Below are 13,090 nucleotides of genomic sequence, written 5' to 3'. Positions count from 1 at the left end.
ATAGCTCTCCCACACCAGTAGTGGTGCTCCCTCCATAACAACACAGGAAGCGAGGTGGTGACATCAATGGACCATATAAGGCCTACCCTGTCACCCTGACCTCAATTCCATTCGTCTGCACCCTTTGACAGAACCAGAGCTTCTCTCCTCTGAACTGTTTACTTCAGCTATTCTTCTCAGAGAAAAAGAATGTTACATTGTTTGTCAAGTATCTCAAGGGGGATGTCATCCCCTAAAAGTCAGGGTTTAAGCCTTGTTACAAATGCTATATGCAGATATCGGTCACAGACCCTCGTGATGACTGTTTATGGTGTCTGGGTTCTAGGCATGGCCCTAAATATTAAGACCAGTGCAACAGTATGAATCAGAGGGCAATCAAAGAGCCCACAATGACAGTTGAGCTCTGCATTATTCTGGGTGAAGATCTGCTTGCTGCTCTTCATCTTCCTCCAAAACCTCGAAAGAGAAGAGGAGGACTCACAAAAAGAAAGGGAAACATGTGGATTCCCTTAAACACCAATTCAGATCTGGGATAAGTCCATGCAACGCACCCCACCTCCGGCAGTCTTGTCTGAGCTAGAGCTGATAGACTTTAGACGTCAGGAGTCTCGGGGAGGACCTGGCTTCGCAGTTCAGACTGGAATGGTCCCATGAGGATCAGGATCAAGACTGATTTGCATTTAGCTGGGCCCAAACTGGGGTGGTATAGTGAGCAAAAGAACAATGGATGTAACCCAGATCTCTTCACTGGGGGTGAATATTTGAAGTGTTCCACATTCCGTCTATCATTTGGGTGCCTTTAACTGACCTTAGGTCCATTTCCTTATTCAGCCTCCCTGCATCCAATTACCCTTTGTGGCTAACTTGAGTTCCCACAAACTAAAGAAAGAGAATGGGTAGCGTCCTTAAATTCAAGCTAGGTTGTACCACTTCCAATCACCACACAATAATAATACCTGAAGACATAATGCGTAACATTCTTATTCCACGAAGACCAAAACTTTAATGACAAGATTGACAGAACAAGAGCTTCACGTGTTTGGTTCAACAATTTCAGGCAGTATTCTGGCAGTACTGCCAAAGGGGTATCCAACCTCCTTGAACTGTCTTTGGCTACAGCCTCCTGCATTGTCCTGCTGCAGATTATCTACTGCCATAAAAGTCCGAATGTAGAAATCTTCACTGCAACTTCTTTCAGAGGCTCCCTGGCGAGGATGTACCCTGCTCGGACACTGCCTGCAGCCTCGCCCCAATGAACGTTACCTTCTCGGTTCTTTGTTCTTGAAATTCTTTCTAAGTCTGAAAGTAAGCACTGACAAGGCTCAATCCACTTTGTGTATCCAAACTGCGCTCAATCACAGTTGGAAACATTTTTCGACTTTGAATCGGTCTTATGCAATTAAATGGCTTCAACTGATGTTTTGATCTCTTAGATGCTAGTTTTTGCAAAAAAAAAAAATTCATAATTCTTTTTCCAGAAAGGGGATTTTTTCATTATGGTGTCGGATCATTTATTAAAATGATCTCTGTTTTCCTAAATTGGTGTAGGATTTTTCTTGTGTTTCATTACTGATTGTGTGCTGTATAAACACTTTACACATTGTCTCTAAGTTAAACCTGACTGATTTTTGTGCCAAGCAATCCAGGGTTAAGCACAGGTTAATGTAGTGAGTTTTTGTGATGTTCACCCTGACAGACATTGTTGCTGTTGCTTGACAGGGCTCACACCCCAGCCAACCAACAACCCAATTTCTCACAAACTTGTTTTTTTATTTGAAAGATGACATTTGTGATCTATTGTGTATGACAAGAATAATACACTGCCAGATATTGTTGAACCAAAGTATTGAACCTGTTGTTCTGTCAAGCATTTCATTATTTGTTTTGGTCTTGAATATTAAGCATTATCAATCGAGGTGTTAATATTGTTTAGTGTACCTTGAGTTCATGGTGCAAGGGGCTAATTCAACCCTATTCTTCCATGCAATGATAAAGATATTCCAAAGGTCCTCATTTTCCATGGTGTGCCGTTGGGCCCAGCGCTCTTCATAGGACTCTTTTGTGCTCTGCTTGGGGTTCCTTCACCGGTACCTCTACTGGCATTGAGCATCTCCTTAGTTCAGCTAAGAACCCTCCCACCACCACCTCGAGTCAGGCTGACACCAGGGCCCTCACCAGTTACCTTTTCATTGGCACCAGTTTTCCGAGCGCCACCCCCTCCTCCACCAACACCTACACCATTCAGGACATATCACTACCACCAGTCAAAATACTGCCATCTAGAAAGGAGGCCCAAAGGCTACATGAGGAGGAAAGATGCAATGATGATTGTGCAGGTTCCTGTCCATGTTGTTGGTAAACCATGCACAACATGTTTGTATCAGGTTAAGAAATACTACAGATGCCCAGAAGGCAACATGACACAGATGACAGCAGTGAGAAAGCACTCTTACCACTGCCTTTCCCCGCCAACGCAGCCGACATATTGGCACTATAAAATGCTAGTGGTTCAGGTACATCCACAGGCATGGGAACGGACCCACACCTATGCCTAGCTCTGGCAGAGATAGAATCAAATTTGTCCTTAAAAAGGCAGCCAAGGTTTTTGGATTGATCCATCCTCCTGGGGAATTCAAGTCTAGCATCCTCACTGGGGTTCTCAAAACTGCTCGCACATCATCTGAACCATTGCTATCATTTAATGAGGCCTTGATAGAGCCTATAAAAGATGCATGAGAGAAATAGACTACAGCACTGGCAGTAAATTGAGCAGTGGCTAGGCGATACAGATCAGTGCAAGGGGGTCTGGCATTCCTTTCTGTCCAAAACCTCACAAGAAAATCTTGTAGTGCAGGTCTTTTCTTACACCACAATGAATCTGGTTCCTTCCAGACAGGGAATCTAAAAAGTTGGAGGCAGTGAGGAAGAAGGTGTTTTTGTCAGGAAGCCAGGCGCTACATAACGGTGATGGATCAAGCCCTGATATTTGGACTGGGTAAGAGTGGTCTGCTTTATTCAGACACTCTGTTCATCACCACCCCCTTTTCTGAATCAAGATGGTCAGACCTGCAAGCTCCTCCAGATATGCTACAGCAACAACTGGGCACACCAGTAGTGAAAGTGTCTGACAGGGGGAGAACACTGCGAATGAAGGGGCTGCCCTGTGTGGTTCAAACAATGTTGGGGGCAGACCTTGGAATTGCACTCTAGGGCGTGTAACAGTCTGAGAAAAACCTCAATGTGGGAAAGCCACTATAAGAGGAGAGCATTAAGGAGAAGTAGATAATTGGGACCCACCCCACCCCCACCCTCCCACAGCCGCTGCCACTGCCTATGGCTGACAGGATTACGATACAAAAAATTATCATTCTATCCAGATTTCTATATTTATTTATAAATATACCTATCCCCTTGAAACAGTGGTTGAAGTGGGCGGGATCAGCAGGGCATGGCATGCCACTACTTCTTTATTTAGCCAAGTCCGTTCCCCTACTTTTTTGGTAAACATGCGTCCCAGAGCGTCCCAGAGCGTCCCAGGGCCAGAAATAGCATAGGCCTATAGAGAAGGCATGACGATCGTGGCGATCCGTGTGTAATCAAAGTCACTGGTTTCTTTCAAAGTAATGGAATAGCTCAGTTGGTCAGTGAGTGTGATGCAATGCACTGTGCCTGATCTGTATGTCACATAGTTGAATCCTAGCGGAGTGCTCTAGTAACCACCTTTAGGGCATAGGTTCTATTACTGATAAGAAAGCAAAGTGTATTATGCGCAAGCTGCAATCATCTGCATGTTGTGCCCGTAGTATACATTTGAATTCCTGCCAGGCCAACTTGTGTTTTCATTTTTCTGAGGGCGATCAAATGAGTACTTTTGGGAAGTAATTAACACAGTATTTAATGCTAATTAAAGGGTAGTTAACAATTACTTTTATGGTCTATGTATTATATGTGGACATTATTGGCTGAATGTTCACATTCACTTCAAATATATGAAATATATAGTCCATTCAGGAGACCTGTTTTCCTTGCCTGCTTTGGAGGTGAACTGCAGCACATTTTATTTTTGCATGTCAATCAGCAGAAATACTATGTTTGCCTGTCCAGAGGGCTGGAGCACGTAGACACAGCTCTGTTGGGCCCTAGCTATCGTGTGCTCTTGTTATGCAGCCCCGACCTCCCACACCTACTCCCAGGATACTTAAATGCCTAAGTTAAAACTGGCACTGTGTGTCCTCTGGTCAGTGGTTACAGAGAGGGCTGGGCCAGCTCTCTGCACTACTCGCTTGTGGGCTGGGCTACCTTTGGTCGAGCAGGAGAAGGGGTAGATCTGCCTAAGGTGGTGAGAGGGAGTAAATTGGTGATACACCCATCCCAGGGCTGTGCAGTGTGGGGCCACCAGCTAGACTCAGCCTCAGAAACATGTCCGCTCCTTTCAGTCAGACCACTGAATGCCCACCCACTCTCGTTTGTGTAACAGACTAACATATCCACCACTCAAATTACTTTCATATTTCACTATACTTATTCACCACTAATCCTTTATGGGTTCCGGAGTACCATGCTACTCATAGAAAAAGTGCTTTGACGCCTCATCAGAGGTAGTACGCGCTATATAAATGCATTTACAATGCAATAAAAGATAGAGTGGTCTCAAAATGGGCAGATTGATTTTATTCACCCAAACATATTATCGCCACTTTACTAAGTTTGCCAGTGAAGCACTACTTTTGTTTTCTCGTCTTTCTTTGAACAACATTGTTTTCCATGGGTGGGGATGTGCACCATTCCTGGATGTACTGACTCGGATGGGGGGGGCGTCATGTTTGCAAGTATATTATGTTTCTAAAATCACTTGCTGCCTCCTTTCTGGCCTCCAACAATTTTCGGGAACAATAAAAATGTAATGATAACTCTGGTGATTAATGTTCTTCCTAGTAAGAGATGGAGTTTTGTCAAGGGGAAGTTTTAACTCATGGAAAGGTAGCGCAGAGTGTTAATGTGCCTGCTACAAAGAACATGTACCATGCAGATCACAAAGTGCACATAATGTAAACAGGTCAGTGGGTCACTGCTTTTTTCAGAGAGATCCTTTTCCTACTTGCAGTTTATAAGTCAACATCCTAACATAGAACAGTGAGCTTTTAACTATCATCTAAGAACTGCAATCAAACTGCAAGGTATAAATTAGAGAGTTATGTTTTTGCCCCCAGTCTTTGATTATCCTAATGTTGTAAAGGGTGTTCATATGGATAAAATCAATTCTGATTATTAAAGAGAACCCCCAACCATGGTATTACGTTCAAAATTCAGAGTTTGTGTTTCTCCAGACCAATCACTATTAAACTATACTGCTTTCTAGTATAGTGTCATGTGACTGTTACACCATGTAGTACTTTTCCCTATGTATTTCCTAGTGAGTGATTTACACACATGTGGTTGATTGTCTCTCTGTAATGTGTGTGATGTAAAGTGCTCTGACACCCTACACTGGTATCGGTGGCGCTGTAAATCAAATCAAATGCATCTGAGCGAGAAAGTGGTTATGGAGACTCGAGGGGCACTGTTGAAGGGGGGTAGTGAGGGGATCCATGGCGGAGGGAGTCATTGGGGGCACCAACAAACATTGTCGCACAGGGCTTCCACCAGCGCTAAAGCCTGCCTTGTCCTTGAGACCAGTCCGCTGCAGTCATTGGTACCTCTATTGACCTTGTTTCAGCAGTAGTTAGGTGCAACTCACCAGGGATCGGCAATGCAGGATTTGCACGCACACCAAACTTAGTTTACAAACTTCATGGTCTTTCTGCTTCATGCACAAACACTTTAAGCATGTGCTGCCTGCTTTGGGACCACTGGAATTATGTAGCAATGGAGGACAACATTATTCTGCAGTGTTGACTAAATTATGCAGCAAAAAAAAGCTGCAGCGTAATAATGTATATTTTCTTTTACACATGCTAACAGTCTGCAAAGATTTTGCCTTATTAGTAGCAGTGCAACATACAAATGCAGCAGTGAGAAGCGTGATCAGTCAACCTTTGCAAAGGTCTGTCCACTTCGCAGAAACACAAGTCACGTTTGTTTGTAACATTTGGTCCGTTTGAGCTACAAACAATTTATTAGTTAAAATCATCAATTTATACAGCTGGTGATGCACTATGTGGCAAATAATGCAGAGCCATAATTATATAGAAAACATTTACATACTAGGATATTTTGCCATTCGTTTTTGAACTGCACTTGTGGAAAAAGGGAGAAACGTATTTGGGACATTCTGTGATTGAAAACAAATCCGACTTTGTGAATGCATTTTAATGTCCATAACTCATATTAAACCTGAAATAAACGTGTATCCATTGGCTGAATTAAATAACGTAATAAGCTGCAGCTGGGTAGTGAAATGGCAAACAAACACTACAAATTTGAATGATTTGCTCTTTCTGGCCACACCTCTGACTCCGCCCACTGAGCTAATCCTCGGGTGGTTTCCGCCCCCTTGATCTCCACCCACAGTTCCCCTACTTTTTTCTCTCCACTTCGTCCACTGCCCTAAAACAACACTTATTTTGCAAGGTTGCGATCTTAGTTAATTACACTAACATGAGCAGGCCTCAAACTGCGAATTAGCTGGGAAGAACTGACTCATCTGTATGCGCAGGGAGGTTTTGGACCGCCACATATGTACCTTCACTATCTATGCGCTCAGGCGCACTTCGCGCACTACTGGCAACATCCGCATGAATATGTCCTGCACGTTGCAATAGAATAGGATGAAGCTCTCTCCATCCCACTCACAGCTCTAATACCACAGAGAAGGATAGGAATCCCAGGCTTGGTTATAAACCCAGTGCAGTGCACGATACAAGCATGGAACAATCTAGTGCAGCAAGCACATAAGGTACTGCTGTACGCCCCTGCACTACCCCTTCTGCACCACACAGACAGTAGCGGTCGGCAGTAGGTGTTTCTGTAGGGCGGTGACGTGGGCAGGGTGGGGGTAGTAATGTATGGATTACGGAGTTTTACAGGTAAGTTAACATTTAAAACATTTAAAAAAATAAAACGAATTTCGTTGCGCGCACTGCATCACATTTGGTGATGTACTGCATACAGATAAAACAGTTACACAACAACAAAAGTCGCAAAACCTACAAGAGGAAATGGGCTTGCGCATCATGGGGGTCCTTTTGGGGAGAAGACATTCCTCAACTTGGCGGGGATATGTATTGGAACTACACAGACCCCGTTACACCTTTTCACTTATTGCGTCTGAGACACGCCGTTAAGGAATTATACACATCCTTTCCACAAGATCCGCCTATATTGCAGACATTACAGACTCTACTAAATGCGCCTACACGAGTACGCTTAATCACCAGTAGCGGTCGGCAGTAGGTGTTTCTGTAGGGCGGTGACGTGGGCAGGGGGAGGGGCAGGGTGGGGGATAGTAATGTATGGATAAAGGAGTTTTACAGGTAAGTTAACATTTAAAAAAATAAAACGAATTTCGTTGCGCGCACTGCATCACATTTGGTGCAATTAAATGTGATGCAATTAAGGAATGTTTAGGAATTGGTATTTTAATAGCGATTCCTACATGCATAGGCTTTTGGAAGTCCTTAATTGCGATTCCTTAATAATCGCAATTAAGGATTCGCAAAAGCATTTCTTGATGCATGTGCCAGTATATAATTAACAAAAAACAACTGGATGAAAGAGAAATGGCTGAAACTGAATGCTGATACGAAGATTCTGATTTTTGGAGTGCAAACATCGGCATGGTCGGAACTGTGGTGGCCAGAGTTCTGTAGCCCCTTACCTCTTCCTGTCCTGTTTTCCGACTGCTCTCTTTCCTTTGCTACTCAATCAAAAAGAACTGTTAGCTCTTGCTTCCACCTCATCAAAATTTTAAGAAAGATTTTTCCTCTCATTCCAGCCGAGCTCAGAGCTACCGTGGTCATTGCGCTTAATGCATCACACTTTGATTACTGCAATTCTCTGTACCCAAACATTAATAAAAATCATTCTTAAAACGTCAAACTAACCAGAGTCCTGCTGCCCTCCTCGTCCTGAATGACCCTAAGTGCCTGTTTGTCAAAGACTGCATTCGCTCCCTGCACTAGTTGCTTGTCAGGAAGTCAGTGACTTTCAAAGTACTCTGTCTAGTTCACACTGCCCCCCACTGTCAGGAGCTGTTGCACTTGAGAATAGCCTCTCACTAGCATATTCCCAGCAGGCAGCTGAAGTCTGCCTTTTTTAGGAAGGTGAAAATACTGAGATTTTGAAAAGTAAGGTGGGGGGCTGTCCATTAGGGTTGCTGCTGCTAGGTTGTGGAATACCCTACCCACATATTGCTAGTATGTTCTCCCTTGCTCTTTTTTACAAGCACTTGAAAACTAGTTTTTTCTCCCTTCTGGATGCTTAAGGCTGGTCACCCTGGTGAAGTTTGTCTTGCTTTTGGTTAGCACTTTGACACCCTTGGGTATAATGTGCTTTACAATTTTCAAAAATACAAATACACTCAAGAAACAACGGAAAAGGCAAGGAGAAAACAGTAAACATAAGGGAAACGCAAGGAGAAGGCATTCAAGAATTGGGGGTGGGAAAGCAAGAGAAATCAGTGAAAACAAGGGAAAAGCAAAGAGAAGGCACTCAAGATATGGAAGAAAAGCAAGGAGAAAGTAGTGAACATGAGGGAAAAGCAAGGAGAAGACACAAAAAACGAGAAAAAGCAAGGAGAAAGCAGTGAAAAGGAGGGAAAAGCAAGGAGAAGGCACTCAAAAAACGGGGGAAAAGCAAGAGGAAAGCAGTGAAGCGAAGGAAAAGAAAGGAGAAGGCTCTCATAAAATGGGGAAAAAGCAAGAGAAAGCAGTGAAAATGTAAATCAAGGAGAAGACACAAAAAACGGGGAAAAGCAAGGAGAGAGCAGTACAAAGGAGGGAAAGCAAGGAGAAAATACTCAAAAAGTATGCTTATGGTCCAGCCTGCGTGAGAGGCAATGGCGCAATTGTGTGTAGTGCCACTGTTGGTTAGGAGGGAGGCCAAATTCTTCTTGCATCATCCCAAAGGATTTGAGTTTGCTCCAGAAGATCAGGTGGCTCAGAGTATGTATCCCCTTGTCTCGCCAGAGGCCCCAATTGAGCATTGCACCTCATTCTGATACCATAGTTGTACCAGATGGGTCCCTTTACATGAAGGTGAGCGTCTATCAAAAGGAGCTTGTGAGTCCACATCCATATTCTGGACATCACCTGCAATATGGGGTACGCCGGCCCAGCCCCGGAGGCGATGGGCATATATAGGGAGCGCAGCCCTGCTGGACTATCCATGAGTCGATTCTCTATTGCAGCGCTCACGGGGGGCTGGAGGCCATGGCCTCCAGAGGACCTGTGGGCATTGAGTTTCCTACAGCCAGGCAGTGTCCCATTGGCCCCCAGATGAAGGACTTGATACCTTTGTTAACCTGATGTAGCAACTTAAGGGGCGTCAACAGGGGGAGCATGCCAGTACATAGGTAAATGGCAGGAGGGTCACCATCTTTCTCACCTGCATCCTCCCCACAATGAAAGGTTCAGGTGGGTCCACTTCTCTAAATCAAGCCTCATCAACTCCAAGAGTGGGTCCAGGTTATCTTCCACCATGCACTCCAAACCCCTGTTAATGTAGATGCCCAGGTATGCAAGACTGGAGGCCTGCGTAGTTCCTATACATATCCTATACAGAATCTGCGCATTCGGATAACATGAACTGTGGGTTTGGTGGCAGACTGACTCTGAGCACCCCCACCGGAAATGTTAGCCTGTTTGCATGAGCTAGCTCACAGTGCCACTAGTATCTCCTCTTATCGGGGAGAGAATAGTTTCTGGCAACCTTAGAACATGACAACCCTGATCCCCCAGAATCGTGGAAACAATGTACTACAGTGGGTGGTATTACAATAAGTATTTATTACACAGTTGTTCTTCTAGTGTAAAATTGATGTGCTGCAACAACAATTAGACAGTAGCAGATATATATAATCAGCAGTACAGTGAATATAAATGGTTAGCACAGTTCTACCATTTTGCAATAATCATAAACGCATACATGGATATAAAATGCATGATAAAATAAACTGCGTACTCCTACGATGCCTAGCTAGATGTACCTAAGTGTACCTAGCATGTGAGTAGCTGTATAGCCTAGAATCCCTCTAGGACTTAGTTGAACCCCATTACCTGAAGTGTGAGAATGTAGGAGCCCGTCCTGGTCTAGAGTTGGACACCTCGCAAAGGATGCGTTAGACCACTGTCAACTGGAGCGTTTGCATGCAGGAGCCTCAGCGCCTCTGATCAGTGTGTCAGCCTGGAAGTCTTGGTTCCCTCTGTCTAACTCTAGCAAGATGTGCTGTATTTATGCAGGAAGTATCTAGGGTTCCTTTGTCCCTTATTTATTTTAAAGGTTTTATATAGCGCTGGCTCCACCCTGGGATATCAGAGCACTTTACATAGGAGTGACAATAGGTCATGAAATACAGAACATTGGTATCAAATGCAATATGCAGACAAAATTGACCTAGAGAAAACAATAAATAAAACAACTTGAGAGTACAGGATGAGTTAATAGAGGGTGGGAGGGCTGGAGTTTCACGGGTAGAGTATAGTTATAATATGTGAGTCCTGTGCTCTCCACACCACTGGAGTCAAGCTATCCTGGCGGAAGACGGCTGATAGCCAGAAACCAGTCCTAGAATGCTTGATTCCGGTCCAGGGAAGACATGGCTTGGCAGTTCGGGCTGGACTGTTCCAATCAAATATATTGCACCCCTACATGTACCTCAAACAGGGTCCGAATTATTTTGCTCTATCACTGCACTGGGGGTGGTTCTGTGCATGTTTCTCGGGTGGAATTTCCTGGGCTCTTGATGACTTATTCTAAACCTCTGTTTTCTGTTAACTACACACCGAAGTAAGATGCAGTGTACAAAAACTATCCTATTGTGAAATATTTCTGGCCTACATGTTATGCTGCTGACTATATATATATTCCTCTACTTTTCACATATATTGCTCATGTTCTTCTGTGTTTGCAAAAGCAGCCTTTCCTTATTTTTTTATTGACATTACTCACAATATTTTGCATTTTCTAAAGCGGTCCATGAATTTGTTGTGAGCTGGTGAATCGGTTTAAATAAACTGTACCTTATAATATGCAATTCTTTTTTTGTTTTTTTGCAGGTTTTGTAAAATGGAATGACAGTAGCTGCAAGCAGCAGAAACACTTTGTCTGCAAATTCAAGCCCTAAAAGAACTCTGATGCTTGGACATGAGTAGAACCACCTATACTCCCAGCTGGTTCACCTCATATATAAATATATATATATATATATCAGAATTGTATGCAGACCAGAATAGCTATCGGTACTTATTCATGAGAACCAAACGTCTTTATTGCCCATTAAAATCATTTATCAGTTTTCCCACCCTTGCTCTGACGTCTGCCGTTCAAATCCTGCAATTCATACATGTGTAACCCATTCAATAACGTACAGTTTAAGGCTTAGAATGTATTATGTAAATTCACCTCAATAAATGCTGGCTAAAGGCTAAATGAATGCTTAGACCCGCCCTGGTCTTCATTTTTACGACTCCCACAAATCCAGGCGCTTTGGTGGTATGGATGTGCGTGATTCCTCTTTACGGTTTGGTTTCTCCTTTGGCAATACAGTATAAACAATGTTCTATCCAGCCAGGTCACATTCACTCTCCCGTGAGCATGGAAGTATATTAAGTGTATACACAGAATGTGTGTGTCACCTAGTTCATCATATCGTTAGTAGTTACATTGGCAATGGCCCTATGAGTTCTTACCTTCATTGTCCAATGCCCATAAAGTAACGATCTAAGCACTGCCCCTCTCAACTCATGAGGCTCAAGTATTTTCAGAAAGTATTTGCAAGAGCAAGTTTCCAAGCAGAAGGTTTAAGCCACTTTTGTACTCATAATGAAACTGACACTAGCATAACTCCCACACCATACTGAGAATCTCTCATGACAATCATAAGGGGAAAAAAACTGAAGCTAAAGAGAAATATCAGCATTGGTGTCCGACTTTTTACGAGATTTGGTAATGATTTGGTATATTTGCTCTTCTTGGGAAATGTTATATGGATCCTAGATATAATCTTTTTGGATCACTGTTATGGAAAAGAATACACTGGTTGGCAAGATTAATCAAGAGCTTTATTTCAATATCAAATTTGGGATGATACGTTTCTGTATTTCCCCCATAGCTGCCCTTCTGTCAGCACAGCCCCAACATCGCAAAGCTCCTGGGGTGCAGCAGATCATTCATCAGAAGGGAGAAAGAGTAAATCGAGAAATGTCTTAAAGGTGAAGAAATATAGAAAAATACAACACGTGTCCCTCCCAAGAAAATATACAATATATAAAATAAAACTAAATCCGTTCACCATAATCGCAAACAGTATGTTGCCAACAAGGAGTAGGCAAAAAAGGTTATAAAGATATGGCGACAATAGCTTTGAATTTGGATTGACTACGGAAGAAGAGTCTCAGTAGAGTGGACTAAATCTTCAAACCTCATAGGTGTACTGCCTTCTTCTTTTCAACTTCTGGACAGCAAATTTCCCACCCTGATGAACAAACTTTTCATCATTTTGTACACATGGTTGATTTTAAATGTGAGCAGGGCAGATCCCATGGTGCTCCTTTTTCATCCAGTTTCATGGTGTACCATATTATGCCCCAACCACGCTATATTCATAGGAGAAGGTTTTTGTTTTATTGACATGCACCATATACCCTATCATTAAATATATGCTTGTCACCCCCTTCACAGCGTTATAGAAAATATGGTATCTGTTTAGGTGAAGAACACGTTGGGACCGCATCTGTATAGGTGGTCATGAAATTATCCATAATCTTTTCCACCATTGAATGATTCAGTCCTAACCATGAAGTCATTAGTCTAGTTCCTGGGTGATTCCCTTTCATGGGTCAAAAAGTTATATGCAAGTTACTGAAAGGGAAGTGATGCAGTATACTTCCAGCATGTTTTCAACAGCACTTTAATCGGTGTGCCACTGACCATA

At 43.2% G+C, this 13,090-nt stretch overlaps 1 protein-coding gene across 1 annotated transcript in view; it reads left to right on the top strand.

The window, feature by feature from the left end:
* The window catches only part of LOC147685438 (regenerating islet-derived protein 4-like), a 51,931-nt gene extending 40,341 nt beyond the window's left edge, over positions 1-11,590 (top strand). Inside the window, exon 6 of the mRNA XM_086941342.1 lies at positions 11,214-11,590. Within this exon, the coding sequence (XP_086797468.1) occupies positions 11,214-11,281 (68 nt within the window). The 3' untranslated portion in view covers positions 11,282-11,590. The remainder of the gene's footprint in view (positions 1-11,213) is intronic.
* The last annotated feature ends 1,500 nt before the right edge of the window (positions 11,591-13,090 follow it).

Source organism: Lissotriton vulgaris, chromosome 10 (assembly GCF_964263255.1).
Source record: "Lissotriton vulgaris chromosome 10, aLisVul1.2, whole genome shotgun sequence".
Classification (NCBI taxonomy): Eukaryota; Metazoa; Chordata; class Amphibia; order Caudata; family Salamandridae; genus Lissotriton; species Lissotriton vulgaris.
Note: the sequence above shows the minus strand (reverse complement) of the source record. Positions and strands in the feature narration are given on the sequence as shown.